Source organism: Lepus europaeus, chromosome 3 (genome assembly GCF_033115175.1).
Source record: "Lepus europaeus isolate LE1 chromosome 3, mLepTim1.pri, whole genome shotgun sequence".
In the NCBI taxonomy this organism is placed as follows: domain Eukaryota; kingdom Metazoa; phylum Chordata; class Mammalia; order Lagomorpha; family Leporidae; genus Lepus; species Lepus europaeus.
Genome location: NC_084829.1, coordinates 142,887,775 through 142,903,952, shown reverse-complemented (window position 1 = coordinate 142,903,952; position 16,178 = coordinate 142,887,775). Strand labels below are relative to the sequence as shown.

The 16,178-nt window shown below is 36.2% G+C and overlaps 1 protein-coding gene across 3 annotated transcripts in view; it reads right to left on the bottom strand.

Moving 5' to 3' along the window:
- ADGRG6 (adhesion G protein-coupled receptor G6) overlaps positions 1 to 16,178 on the bottom strand; it is a 162,306-nt gene that overhangs the window by 56,661 nt on the left and 89,467 nt on the right. For 2 of the 3 annotated variants that reach the window (XM_062186851.1, XM_062186852.1), the window contains exons 5-6: positions 8,296 to 8,364; positions 5,259 to 5,342 (exon numbers count right to left, since the gene is read on the bottom strand). In XM_062186851.1, the coding sequence (XP_062042835.1) occupies positions 5,259 to 5,342; positions 8,296 to 8,364 (153 nt within the window). The remainder of the gene's footprint in view (positions 1 to 5,258; positions 5,343 to 8,295; positions 8,365 to 16,178) is intronic. The other variant, XM_062186853.1, reaches the window with a different exon arrangement.

The window sequence follows — 16,178 nt, the reverse complement described above, 5'->3', positions numbered from 1 at the left end:
GAGAGGAAATTCAAGTTATAGAAGCCAAGAGTTGATTCAGTTTTCAGGAGGATATTCTGAGACTACACACGGGGGTTAGTAGACAATCTGAGAACCCACCACTAGATGGAGATCTAAAGCACACTTTTGTGATATAAGTATGAATTGTTTAAACTCTGGAAAAATACTGCAAAGTACTAAAAATAAGTATTTTTAATCACTGGCATTTCTTGAAATTTTATGGAAGTACAAAAATATTTAGGATATTTTTAAATGTTAAATATTTCCAACCCATTTTTTTCCAGTTCATTATTTTTATGAGAGACATCCAATAGCAGACATCTACATACAGTAATAGTCTTAGTAGTTACATTGCTTACAGCAAGTAAAATGTTAGTATCCCAACTTAGCATCTCATGCTACAGATTCTATTGTGCTATGACTAATTTTCAGGTAGTGTCTCTTCAGAATCCTGGGAATTATATAGTTTTTAAACAACCAAAAACTACTCAGTGTAACATACTTGTTATACTTATTTATAAGTTTTGAATAGTGGAGTAAGCAAGTAATCATGAAAATGCTTATAAGTGAATCACTAAAACAAGATAAAATGACCACCGAAGAGCTGATGAGAAGGGTTTGGAAGTTAGGAAAACAACTGGTTGAAACATTGGCCCCAGAGGAATGCTATTGAGACAACTTGACGCAGCCTGTTCCAGGACCTAACAACTCCAGGGGTATCTCAATGTAAAAGATATTCATGAATCTTCATGCCTTCCAGAAACTTCAAAATATGTATGTATTTTCCTAAAAATGATATCCAGGCTAGATGACTTAATGATACATATTTCTTGAAAAATAAGTATTTAAGAATATATCTGGTTTTTTTAAAAATACTTATTTATTTTATTTGAAAGGCAAAGTTAGAGAGAGAGAGAGAGAGAACAGAAAGAGATCTTACATCTGCTGGTTCACTGCCCAAATGACTGCAAAAGCCAGAGCTGGCTAGATCTAAGTCAGGAGCCAGGAGTTTCTTCTGGTCACCCATGGAGTGCAAGGCCTAAGTACTTGGGCCATTTTCTGCTGCTTTCCTCGGTGAATTAGCAGGGAGCTGGATCAGAAGTGAAGCAGCAGCGAATTGATCTGGCACCCACATGGAATGCCAGTGCTGCAGGCAGCAGCTTCCCCTGCTACACCACAGTGCCAGCCCCTATAACTATTTTCTTATAGCACTGTAGAATTCAAAGTAGAACTCACTGTCGGTCATTACAAATTCGGTTTCAAAGCAGTATTCCTTTCTGTAAGCATCTCTCCAATTCAGCCTTCCTTTTTTCAGATTAACATTCTTCTCAGGGTTTCTTGGATAATACAGAAATGACACTATTTTATCTAGTGTATATTCAATGGTGTGACATATAAGTGTGAAATGACAGATTTGAAAATACATGTTTGAGGCCAGCGCCATGGCTCAACAGGCTAATCCTCCACCTTGTGGCGCCGGCACAGCGGGTTCTAGTCCCAGTCGGGGCGCCAGATTCTATCCCGGTTGCCCCTCTTCCAGGCCAGCTCTCTGCTGTGGCCTGGGAAGGCAGTGGAGGATGGCCCAGGTCCTTGGGCCCTGCACCCGCATGGGAGACCAGGAGAAGCTCCTGGCTCCTAGCTTCGGATCAGCGCCGCGCCAGCTGCAGTGGCCATTGGAGGGTGAACCAACAGCAAAAAGGAAGACCTTTCTCTCTCTCTCTCTCTCTATCACTATCTACTCTGCCTATCAAAAAAAAAAAAGAAAATACATGTTTGAAAGGACAAATATAAATATATGAACCCAATGCTATTTTCTAGTTGAGATTATTTGTTTGAACTGGTGACAATGTAATTATCTAATAACAGGTGACTGTCATCCTGCAGATCCTGCACGTCCTAATTCTTCAAAATGCTTGGCATATAAAGCTACACAGATAGTTGGAATCTACCAATATCCTCTGAGATTATTGTTTAAAAAGCTAACTATATGTGATAAAGAGGAAACAGCATTTACAATTTATACTTGCATAAGCCAGATTTCAGAACAATAAGGACTAATGGAGTCAATGCCTTATTTGAGTTGCTCATGCCAACCTGATATAAGTTTATTATTCAATAGGTTTAGGGTAATGTTTCTAACGATTTGGAATCAAAATAATCATTGGTCCAAGAGCTTTTCTTGGGAATTTAATGGACAAGGCACAAAGGTTCATTATTTGTGAGAATGTTCAGGAATGTTCTCCTGAAATATTTGTTTGTGAAAAGTAACTTGAAAGATATTTTTAGTATATAATCTAAGTTGTCAGATGGAATCCTGCTGAAAATAACAAAAAAGCACTTCAGAGAGAAAAACAGGAACATTTCACAAAAGCTAGGAAGACAAATTTTATTGACATATTAAGAAAATATATCAGATTATTAAGCAATCTAAATTCCTCTCCTTTCCTTGTACTGGCATATTATTATTGATGAGCTCAGTAAATCTCTGCCAGCCCAGAGTTAAAAGGACTGGGTAAGGCAGATAACAGATGTGACAATTGTGCCTATCTTTGTTACAGTGAGTGAACAAAGTAAATACATATCAGATCATAACCCTGAGACTGTTTACTGTATCAGTTTCTCAAAGAATAAGAACTGTATGTAGTACATGAATAGTTTTAGATAATCTAGGACATGACATTAATTTGCATTTATTCCCAAAGTGAAAAAATAATTCTCAATTGCTTCAAATTTGATTACATCCAAGAAAAAAAATTCAGCTACTCTGCTTCTGGTCCAGCTTCCTGTCAATGTGTATCATGGTGGCAGCAGGTGGTGGCTCAAACAGTTGGGTCCTTGCACATGCGTGGAAGACCGAGACTAAGGTTTTAGCTCCTGGCTGCAGTCTGCTCTGGCCCTGGTTGCTGCAGGCATTTGGGGAATCGACCAGAGGACAGAAGACCTCTCTCTCTTTCCTTCCTCTTTCCCTTTATTGTACCCATCCCATCACCCTCTCTCTCTTTCTTTCTCCATTGTTCTCTCTCTTTCCTCTCTCTCCTTCTGCTTTTCAAATAAAATTAAAATAAAAGAAGTTCTTTTTTAAGAAAAGAGGTAAGGAAATATGAGGAGCCAGCAGGATATTATAAAACACGGTTTACCTTATATTTATTTTCACTTTCATTTATATATTTAATGATCAGTTATGCTTCTATTTTACAATAGCACATTAATTTCATAATGTAAATACAAAAATTTAAGTTAAAAAGTGAGTCAATTTAGTAAAAAATCTTAATAGTATGGGTGATTCAGGAATATGGTAAAACTTATTAAGATAGTACAGAAAATTGAGTACACAACTTTGAGAATATTTCTACCATGTGATAAGTTTTTGATATTTATAAATGCTCATATTATTCTCTGAGCAAGAGTCATCTGAATCATATTTTTTCATTAATATGGTTAAGATACACCATTTTAACTATCTAACATTTGCTTGCTTTGTTGAAACTCCATTGAAAGTTGTGATGCAAACAGAGATGGACTGAACAAGGCTTTCTTCAGGAATGTCAAAAATGACATGATTGAGTGAATGTAGTTCCACTCCACCAAGTCTCAGGCTCTGAAGCCTCCTATAAATGTTCTTGAGCAGTAGAGGATGTGCCAATTTTGAGGGAGAATGCTACAGAGGCTCTTTGTATGTGCATACAAAGAATGAAATACTTAGTGAGAATTATAATATTCCCATCTGTTGGCTGGAGTCCATGTGAAATATGCACTGGAAACTTCAGCTGCTCTTGCTTTCTTGGGGGTTGCTGGAATTTTTGCTCCATCATAAATCTCCTTGGTGTAACTACCAGAATAATCATAAACACTTTACTGAATCGATGTCTTTATAATCCTAATGAAATTTATATCTGTGTTTTATGTAAAATATTCCATACTTCCAAGTTAAATGTTCTTACAGAGGAAGTTGATGTAACCCCCAAAGCCAAAGAAAAAATGAGTTATGTGGGTTTCTTTTTTCTGGGTTTGGGACCTCTGGTGATATATTACAGATGTCTTGGCCTCACAAGCTAAATGATTGGGGTTTACAAAATTCCTTTGTTTCTAATATCTCATATTTGAGAATATTACTGTATTTGAGGCCACAGAATGGTCACCTGATTGGAATTTCTCTTTATTAGAACTGAAATCACAGGGGGCCGGTGCTATGGCGTAGTGGGTAAAGCCACTGCCTGCAGTGCCGGCATCCCAGATAGGCACTGGTTCGAGTCCTGGCTTGTCTACTTCTGATCCAGCTCTCTGCTGTGGCCGGGGAAAGCAGTAGAAGATAGCCTAAGTCCTTGGGCCCCTGCACATGAGTGGGATACCTGGAGAAGGTTCCTGGCTTCGGATCGGCACAGCTCCAGCCATTGCAGCCAACTGGGGAGTGAACCAGAGAATGGAAGACCTCTCTCTCTTTCTCTCTGTCTCTCTCTGTCTCTCTCTGCCTCTCCTTTTCTCTCTGTGTAACTCTGACTTTCAAATAAATAAATAAACATTTAAAAAAAGAAAAAGAACTGAAATCACTAAGACTGAATTACATGGTCCCTAAGTATTAAGCTAAACAGTTACTCAATTTACCTGGGTTTTCCTCCATTATTTTCTTTCCGCAATATTTGCAAATTACAAAGAAAATAAATAGAAAAGGATATATGAACAAAAAAGCAAGAAGCATTTGAAGTTACTTGAATTTATGTCATTAAAAGATTTTCTTAGGACTTGACATTTAATCATATTCTAACTTTATTCAACACACAAATATAGCAAAATATTTAACACAAAAATCAGTTTAAATGTCACAAATGTGTGAATATAAAGCTAATTTCAGTGATCAAATTACTAAAATTTCTTAGCTTTTTGAAATTGTAAGTTCCATTTAAAACTAGTTCCCTGAATAATCTGAGAAAGGATAATGGGAATAATAGGGCTTTTTTTCTGCTCGGATGTCCACTATTGTGAAGATTAATTTCTTATATTAAATGTATTTGTTTTACAACTTCCTTTGAAAGAAACCTTATCTAAAAGTACACAAGAGGAGTCCTGGAAATCTACCCATCCCACTGACCCTCAGCATGGGAAACCCTAGATCAAGTGATTATTACTACTGCAAAACTACAGATGCATCAACTGTCTCCGATAACAAAAACACTGTTGGAATAATATATATTCCCACCCTCAGAATATAATGTTTTATTGGGTCAGACACACCACAAATATAAAAGGTAATTATTTCTTACCATTCTTTTGTTTATCGATTCTATTAGTAACAGGCATGTTAGTGGTGACAATGGGTGATGTAGTACTAGGAGAGCTTACAGTAGCTGGTAATAAAGATGAGAAAGATGTAATTTTGCAAGGAGCACAGGAAAGTTAATATGGATGAGCAATCTATATTTAATGCATGAAAATATATAGAGGAGGAAAAAAACCATTTTTTGCCACTAAATACAACAGACCCCAAGGTTATAATGCATAAAATCAAAGCAATGTTTTCTATGTATGGCACATTAAGAATCAGTTCACATGACCTCTGGTGCCACGTGTCATTTTGCACAAGGATCTGGAACTTGCATAATGAGATTAAAGAAATGACACTTAGATTGTAGACCTAGGTCTGCCATTAAGAGGTTGGTAGTTACACAGAAGTTACTAAATCTTTCTAGACCTGTTTCCTGAGTTTGTAAATGGAAAACATTTTAGAGTGTAGTCTTTATATATTTATAGCATGCAAGTTACCAAAATTAAGTCAGTCTGCTTGATATAGTGACATTAGAGAAATAAAATTTCTTAACAAGAAGTATGTTTCCTTGTGAAGATAAAGTACACAAAATGAAAGCGAATGAAATATATAGACTAGATCAATCAATTAATGATTCTAATAACTTTACTAAACATTGTGGACAAAGAGTATTTCCCAAGGGCAAGCCTTACATGGGAGACATTTTCAAAGCCTATGCTATAGTTATGCCTCTGACACTATCAAAACCCTAAAAAGATTAAACCATTAGGCAGTGCGTTGATTATGGAAAAGCAAAGAAATAAAATAAGCTACATACATAATTTTACTATAGCTTATCAGATGATACATTTGTATTCAATGTGCATTCAAATGTACAATGTCCACATATATGTATTAAATATTAATTAATTAAAAATTATCTAAATTTAAAACACTTAAGTGATTATGCAGAGAATTACCTTCTAAAGGCCCTTAATAAAATACTGAATTTCTTGAATCAAAATTGTACATTTGTAATTAAAATAATTTTCTACTCCAAAGTATACAATATTTAAGAATAGGAATGGGGCCGGCGCCGTGGCACACTAGGTTAATCCTCCACCTGTGGCGCCAGCATCCCATATGAGCACCGGTTCTAGTCCCGGTTGCCCTTCTTCCAGTCCAGCTCTCTGCTGTGGCCTGGGAAAGCAGTGGAGGATGGCCCAAGTGTTTGGGCCCCTGAACCCATGTGGGAGACCGGAAAGAAGCTCCTGGCTTCTGGCTTCGGATTGGCGCAGCTCCAGCCGTTGCAGCCACTTGGGGAGTGAACCAACGGAAGGAAGACCCCTCTCTCTGTCTCTCCTTCTCACTGTCTGTAATTCTACCTCTTAAATAAATAAGTAAAATCTTTAAAAAAAAGAATAGGAATTCTTTTTGAAGACTTTTTTATTATGAACAACCAGTTATATTGATCTTCATGAAAAATATATCACGAAAATGGCTTTTGGTCATTTAGCTTAGAAGAGAAAAAATTAGAAAAGGCTGGGTCTCTTGTTCTTTGAATCAAAGAATCAGTACCATAGATACCTCAGACTAAATGAAAAAACAGGAACCGGCATTGTGGCAAAGCAGATTAGGCCTCTGCCTTTGGCACCAGCTTCCCATATGGGTTCAGGTTAGAGTCCCAGCTACCCCATTTCTGATCCAGCTCCCTGCTATGCACCTGTGAAAGCAGTGGAGGATGGCCCAAGTACTTGGGTCCCTGAAACCATGTAGGAGACAAGGAGGGAGCTTCTAGCTCCTGGTTTCAGATCTGCCCAGCTCTAGCCATTGAGGCCACTGGGGAGTGAACCAGAGGATAGAAGAGCTATCTCTCTGTCTCCCCTTCTTTAATTCTGTCATTCAAATAAAGAAATAAATCATTAAAAAATGCAAAAAGAAAATTTTTAAAATTTAAACCTGCCTATCTTGATTTAAATAAAATTAAGATTTTCTGGTTTATTTCATATAACTTTTAAAACTGTACTGAGTTCATGGAAACTACTTAAAGACCTACTTTTTAGAGTATCAATTGATAATATCAGAGACACAACATCTCCAAAGGAAAACTGTAGATAATAATGAGCTATACTCCCTTCCCCTGTCTGCCCTACCCCCAACACTAGAATCACAGAAGAGATCTAATGTTTCTGCTCATTTATTCTCACTTCTCATCCTGTCATCCATGCACTATGATCCCTTTAACATGAGATCCAGTTTTTGCATAAGGCATGGCCATGATTCTTAATGTGGTACATAGAATGTATTACTTCATATTTTACAGAGGACAAATGAGTGAAAAAGGGTCATGAGTAATTAGGAGGGGCACAATAAAATTAAAGCAAAATATATTATTATTTTAAAACTCACTTTATGTATTACTTAGCATGCAAGTATCTAAAATACAATACATAATGGGAATATTGACACAGTATACTCATGAAGCATCATAATAATTAACACATTAACATTCACTTAGTGAAAGCATTTTTATCTTATGATTTAAGTTATACTTTACATCATAAATTGCCTCATGGGCTTAACTAAATATTCAACTTAATTTCTTTCATTGTTTTATAGACATAAGTATTTCTTTATAATATTACATGGTTATATTTATCCTGGGCCTTTGCAATATTCTTGAGAAATGAGGAAAAATTAAATCAACCCTGTTTAAATTAACACAATTAACATTTTTTAAAAACTTAGTGCTTTATGGTATAACATAATTAACATTTTTAAAAAACTTAGTGCTTTATATAACATAATTAACATTTTTTAAAAACTTAGTGCTTTATGGAAATGTGCTCATCCAGTGTGTGAATGCATTCTTTCTATACAATGTATGTACTGTATACCCACACAACTAAAACACATCCAGAAATTCTTCTGTTTTGCTGGTTTCTGGACTTCCTAGTGAAAATTAAGATGAAAATCAAAGCAATGACAACTACATTATTCAAGGAAGAAATACAAATCAAGACAACTCCAGAAGAGGATGTTGGCTGGCTCCCTACCTTGACAAAGGGTCCCCAGATCTGCACAGTTGGCAAGTTCTGCGGCTGGGAGCGGGATCAGGTAGGAACCTTGATTAACATAAAGAGAATATATAAGTCTGTCTCAATTAATTTAATTCATTGATATTATCCTAAAAAAATAAATCAAGAATCATATGGTTGGTATAATATGAACAGCCCAAGAAAACTCCATCAAGAATACTCCAATGGGAATAAATTCTTTTAAGGTTACTGTGTTTTAATTTTCTCAAGCACAGAATCAAGTTAGTAAAATTGCCTTCAAAATCTTTACATGAATTATCAGCAATCCACACATAAAATGAGAAGTGCTATTTTCCTCCAAATTTTATAAAAAGTTCAAGGCCTTTTGTACAATACATTATAATACCCTGGTGGAAATTCCTACAGATATAATATCAACAACAAGGAGAAGTTTCAGAAGTGAACTTGGATATTATGAGTCACTCACAAAATGCATATTTTTGGTTCACAAATGCTAGCACATGCTATTTGCAATTCCAGAAACATGGTTCTGTGACTTCAAGTTAGGCTCTGTCTTTTTATTTAAAGCTTTTACTGACTCATACTTAGCAGGAAACAAGTTTTGAGCTGATTTTCTAGTAGAAGTAGGGGATTTTCTCCATCTCAATAAATCTTCCTTTGGCAGTTAACAGTTTTGCCAGTATGTTGAGCCTGGGGAAGATGGGCTACGTTTATTATGAAAAAAGCATAATTCACCAGGAATAAAGATCTAAGAATAAATGCAATTATATATAAGATACACATTTATGAGAGATCTTCAAAATGTTCATGAAAAATGTATGTTATGAAAGACTATGCATGAATTTCAAAAATTTTTGGCACCAAACTGAACATCTTTTAGTTCTATTTTCCATGAACTTTTTGAAGTATTCTCTTGTATGTACTACAAAAACAAACTTACAAGTATAAATATATATATACAAAATGATACATACTGTATTGCTAATTTTATTATTTATAAGCTACTGATTTCATTCTAATGTTTGAACATCTTCCAAACTTTCCCATGGGAATAACATGATGGGAAAGCAAGGCCAGTGTATGAGCTAACCGAAGATGCCTACTTAGGTAAACGGTGCGCATAAGCAGAAAATATCTCAGTTTAACAGCATCCCTCAGGCACCAGGAAGGAATCACATATGGTAACTCAGAAAGACCTAACCCCACAGGCAAGTCTGTGAGATGACATTGACTTATCACAGACCTTTAGAGACTCATGTAGCAAACATTTACTCATTATCTACAATATGTGAAGCAAGAAACCAGAACAATGCCTTAAGCAACATCATGTCTCTAAATTACACATGGATGGGAAATGGTCTCACAGTTCTGAATGCAAAGAGGAGAAGAGCTCTGAAGTGGTAGTGGTCCAAACTGGGACATAATGGTAGTCTGGTCAGAAGAGTAAATAGGAAATCCATTCAAAACAAGGAGAACCATAAGGCATGTGAGGTCAGAAGGATCTCGGGTAAGAGAGTAGAAATTGGTATCACCAGCAAGTAATTTCTACAACATGCCATACCAAATTCTGAAAAGGTCTTGGACTTGGGATTGCTTGGTAGGGTAACTGTAAGCAATCAGTGGAGATGATCAGATATAAAAGTAATCAGTAGCTGGTGGAGGGCTTGGTAGAATGTGCACACCATGAGAGCTGGGATCTTGTGTCTTTCTTCCACTGGTGAATTCTATACACAGTAAGTAGGTGCTCCAGCTTTACTGAAAAAATTACTGAACGTATTATGAGTGACAGCTAAAATTGTGAACTCTTAAAAGCCATGGGAAAAGATGAAGGAGAACAAGGGTAGAAACTTAGATTTAGATCAAAAGCATTCTTTTTGAGGTTATATAACCAAAAAGCAGGAGATAACAAGAAGCAGGAACAATACTAATAAGTCAGGCTTTATATCATGAGTATAAGGAGGCCAGACATAAAGAGATGGATGTAAGAAATATGGAGGCACTGGCATTGTGGTGCAGCAGGTAAAAAGTCCCTGCCAGGATATCAAAATCTCATATGGGTGTTAGTTTACGTCCTTACTACTCCACTGCTGATCTAGCTCCCTGATCATGACCCAGTAAAAGCATAAGATGGCCCAAGTGTTTGGGCTCCTGCCATCACATGGGAAACAAGATGAAGCTCATGGCTCCTGGCTTCAGCCTGGACCAGCACTGGCCATTGCAGCCATCTATGAACTGAACCAATGGATGTAAGCTCACTCTTGCTCTCTCATTCTCTTCCACTCGCTCTCCCTCTACTCTCCCTCCCTCCCTCTCCCTTCATTTCTGTAACTCTATCAAATAAATAAATCTTTTTAAAAAGAAACTTAATTATGGAGTATGTAGGGTTTAATGACTAATAGAAAACAGGAAAAGAAAGGGAAGAACTGAGATTCTACCGGTTTCCAACTTAAGAAATTGGTACATAATGATCACATAAAAGGAGACAGAAAATACCAGGAGAAGAACAAACTTTGGAAGAGTAGGATAAATAGTCCAGTGATGGAAACAGACCACTATATATAAATGGGAAGTTGTGTGTTTTTGTAAGAGGTTTTGCCAGGACATACTCAATGGAAGATACGGATGTGAAGAGAACCAGCAGACCCAGACTGTTAGTTTGAGTAGAGAATATGAGGGAACCATAAATATTCTGATATTTAATTATCAAGTATAAGTAAAAGAGCTACAGACTCCCTTATACAGAAGATGCTTTTCCAGAATTTAAGTAAAGAAAGGTTCATGGAGGTTGTAGCCATGTCAAGAACACCAGAAGCATTAAGAATGATAAAGACTATGAATGCCTTTAACTTTGTATTGGAATTGTGGTAGTGCCGCCAAAGAAATTAGTTTCAGCAGCGTGGGAACAATGAAATCCAAACTACCCAAGTTTGAGTATTGAATGCAAGAAGAGGAAGCTTGGCTGTGAAAGAAAGCAGATCTAGGGAAGGGGAGTTTGAAAGACTGAAAACTTAAGTAAGTGTATTATGGATAAAAAGCAGCGGAGAAGGCAGAAGCTGAGACAGAACCGAAGGGGACTTTTATCATGAATGCTCTCTGCCCATTATTTACTTCCATGACAATGATGGCTCATTATTAAAAGATCCGGATTTCTGAAAACTACAAAGTCTTCAAAACTCAACATGACTGATGTAATCTCAGTGTAACACACAACAGAGGAGACCCTTGGATGGAGTTCCTGCAGTTCTCAAATTACACACAATGTTGGCAGTCAAAGGTTCCTTAAACCATTTCTGGCACTGATACAGTATCTCTAGAAGACAAAGAGAGATAAGAGGAGAGTGTTGTGGGAAAGAAGTTTTAAGGCTAACTGCATTTTCACTACAGTGTGTTAAAGAGGTTTAGAGATGGGAAAAAGGAAAGTAAATCTGAAGAACTATGATTTAGAGTAAGGTTTTTAACAATTTCCTTAACTATTTCATCAGTTCCAATGTGCAGGAACAAGGATGAACTTCAAATTGTAGCATCCTTTCATGGGAAATTATAATACTTGCTTCTCAATATTTTAAGTAGCTGTTCCTTTGGGATAATTTCTTGTTTCGGCAAATTAACATTGTTCTAAAAGTATTTAATAAACACTATTTTATGATGACCCAATATAACAACAGAATTTATACTTGAATATTGTTTTGGTAAAAGTGGTATAAATATAAGTGACAAATTTAGTTTAATTAGAAGGAAATTAAACTGGGTAATGAAATCTTACTTTAAAATTATACAAACGTTCAGAAACAAATACATGAAATATAAAAAGTATACACAGACTTTTTTACAAATATCCAGTTCTATTTCTGGCATGTAAAGCCTATCACATGATCAATTTTCCTAGTCTGACAGATTTGGAAAACAGCTGAGTATTAACAAAGAATAGACATTCTTTCTACTGGATAGTGATTAACCTTTCATCTACAAATTGTTCTTAGAATGTGATCTGTATATTTTCACTGATTTGTGAGGCTACCATAAAGGTACTGAAAGGTATTTACTCAATATTAAGGGTAAATTTAGGTCTAATTTTTCTGAAAAATAAAAGGAATTCAGTGAAAATAGGCAGTTGATGGAAAATTATAAAACTGTTAATCTTTTCCCCATTTATTGTGATTGTTCTAAAATCATGCTACTGAGAAGTGTCAATAAATATTTACAAACATTGTACTAAAAAAGGGCTGATATATAGTCAGCAAATCATCTTTTACTTTACGTAGTGAAAATTCAAATAATAGTGCAGTAAATCTTCAGACTAAGATGCAAAGTGGAAAAAATAATATTTTTCAGTCTGCTCTTACTTGTTACTCATAAATAAATATATTTAACAGAAAATTATTTTGGAAGTCATCTATGTTCATAAAATGTTGAGAAACCTCAAAGAATACAGTCCTTTGTAAAGAGAGAGTGATTTTATCTCAAAAAATGGGTTGGTAATCTAAAAATGCTGAAATCAATAATTCATTTGGGATGGAAGGAAGGGGGTAATAATGACTGGAAGTTTTACAGTATAAAGGACAGAAATATAGTAATTAAAAATGAAAGGGTATGAATCCAAGATTTGGTGAGTCTTAGATACTAGGTGTAAAATTTTTGGAAATGAAAACCGAAGTTGGCACAAATCCAGATATTTCTAGAAAAGATCATCAACAACGTTAAATACTTAGTATTTGCATTTTTTCTCCATAGCCATAGTGACTAACAGATGAAAGTGTTTAATAAGTGCTTGTTAAATAGATGTAACTTAATTGAACCTGGACTATTCATTGAGTTATACTGTGCCACTCCTCAGGAAAGAGCAGTAATCAGTAAAATAAATAAAACTGGTAGAGAAGGCACTGTCTGTTCTTTATGAAAATTGATGGATGTTAGCCAGTATCTAAACTTGAATCATAACACAAGCATACCTACAATTAAAGAGTCCACTAAGGAAATCATCTATCCATGGAAGTCATAAAACTGAAAATATTTAATAAAATTGTCCTAAGAAAAATAAAGATGTTATAAATGGAAAAGGAATTACTGCTAAATAACATTTCTCCCTGGAAGGGACTGACAAGATTAAGCATGATTTTTAAAAACTGCTGAAAAATTCTTATTCTCCAAATATGCTTAGAACAGTGTAGGGGAAATTAAAAAGTACAATTCTGAAATTATGAAATGTACACTTATATTAATTTTATTAAGGCTTGGATATTTAATATGTGAAACAGATGACAATATGTTTTAATGTTAATTGAAGTAAATTCTGTTCTACCATTTAACTTTCACATTAAAATTGATTTAGCAATATATCTTTGGAAAATCCATTCATTTTCTATCACAAGTTTATCCTGGAATATTTAACAGACAATGTCAGTCCAATGGAATGTTAGGAATGAATTCTGTTTTCACATTGGTTACTGTACTGGTCCTTAGTTTGTTGGAAATTACAATAACCATAAACAGCAAGACACAGTGTTTTCTGGAAAAAAAAAAGAAAGGTGAAAATGTCAATAGAGCACACTTATTGCAGTTTTGCTTTGTTAATAAGCCTAGATATAATCTCTGCTACAGGTATTTCCTGTCAGTTAATAAGTGACTTCAGCTCTTAACTCAAAGCTGATGATTAAGCGGCAGGAAATTTCCTCCGCCATCATTACTCCTGAAACACGGGCCTGGGCATCGCAGCTTGCGGAATGAGGGCTTGTGGCATCATCTTGGAATGTCAGGAAGACAGCTCTAAAAGTTAAAGAAAAGCAAATATTTTGACCCTGTAAGCTTGTGTTACTCCTTCAATGAAGTCATTTTGAAAATTTATAAATGACTAAGGCAGATGAACATGCATTTGATATGTTCTGGTAATATTAGGTTGTGAAAGAATTCTCAAAGGCAGTGCTTAAGAAAATAGGAGGACTGCATGATCTCACTTATATGTGGCACTTACATGCAGACAAGAGCTCTCCAATAAGTAAATGATACATATGAATATTAGGTAATCAATATGTTATTTGGCTTGAATTAGCTTTTGAACAATATACACATACAAAAGGTCTTCAAAAAGTTCATGGAGGGTCAGGCATTTAGTTTAGTGATTAAAATGCCAGTTAAGGGACCAGCATAGTGGTGTAGTGGGGAAAGCTGATGCTTGCAATTCCAGCTTCCCATATGGGTGCCAATTCATGTCCTGGCTGCTCTATTTGGATTCCAGCTTCATACTGATGCACCTGGGAAAAACAATGGAAGATGGCCCAAGTATTTGGGCTCCTGCCACCCATGTGGGAGATCTGGATAGAACTCTTGGTGCCTGGCTTTGGGTTGGCACAACCTTGGCTGTGTGGTCATCTTGGGAGATTCTCTCCTCTCTCTCTCTCTCTCTCTCTCTCTCTCTCTCTCTCTCTCTCTCTCTCCCCCACCCACACCCCGCCCTCTTTAATTCTCACTTTAAAAATAAATAAATAAATAAACAATTTTCTTTGAAAAAAGATATTCGTTAAGACACTGGCTTCCCACTTAAGAGTGCCTAGGTTGACTTCCAGCTCTGGCTCCAGCTAATGCAGACCCTGGGAGAGAGCAGTGATGGTTCAAATGATTGAGTTCCTGCTACTGATGTGGGAGAACTGGAGTAAGTTCCTGGCTTCCAGCTTTAGCTTTGGCCCAGACCTAGGTGTTGCAGTCATTTTCGGAGTGAGCCAGTAGATAGGAACACTAACTGTCTGTCTCTCTGCTTCTCAACTAAATAAATGAATTTTTTAAAAAGTTCACAGGAATGTGTATCATGAAAAAACTATGCATAAATTTTTAAACATTTTTGCACCAAAATGAAGTTATCTTTTAATTCAATTTTCCATAAAGTTTTTGAAGTACTCTTGTGTATCAAAATATCATGTTGTATAACAATGAAATTTTTTATTTATCAATTATAAATTCTTGGAATAAATAATGTTTTTCAAAAGAAAATATGAGGATATGCTGATATAAATGATAGACAAGAAGACAGGTGTTCGCTCACCAACTGCCTTAGCCACTCATTTTTTTTCTTTTAAAGATTTTATTTATTTATTTGAGAGGCAGAACTAAAGACAGAGAGAGGGAGAGACAGAGGGGTCTTCCATTCACTAGATCACTCTCCAAATGGCCACAACTTGCTGGAGCTGGGCTGATCTGAAACCAGGAGCCAGGATTTTCATCCAGGTTTCTCATGTGGGAGGAGGGGCCATCTTCTACTGCTTTCCCAGTCCACAAGCAGAGAGCTGGATTAGTAGAGGAGTGGCTGCGAGAGAAACTGGTGTCCATATGGAAGGCCAGCGCTACAGGCTGAGACATAGCCTATTAGGATACAATGCCAGCCTCAGCCACTGATTATTCCCTAAGCTTTGGTTTTCACCCTGCTACGTGAACAGAGTGGCCTGAATTGGGATTCCTAAACTTAAATGCCCACAAGTGCCAGCAGGTGACATAAACACGAAAAAGGATCTGGAATGGGAAAAATACAGGGAGTGCTAAAGGCTGAAGTGAAATGGAAAACCCCTTCAGAGGAGCAGCCACCACTTAGCTCTGGCTGCATAGGCCACAAAGAAGTATTAGCCACAGATCAGTTTTTTGTTTGGCAGAGAAATCCAAAAATTTATTTTAATATGACAGATTTTTTTTAATGTTGTAAATAATTTGCCATTTAAAAGCATTGTGTGAAACAAATGCAAATGAACAAGAACAAATAAACACTACCAGCACCACCCATGGCTAAGGGCTAAACTAGCCTATGGACGGCTGGTTTGCTGCCTCTGGTCCAGGAGAAATTGCAGGTCTTTCCCAGTGTTGTCCAAAGTGTGTGTTTCAGTGAATTAGATCCTTGTGGT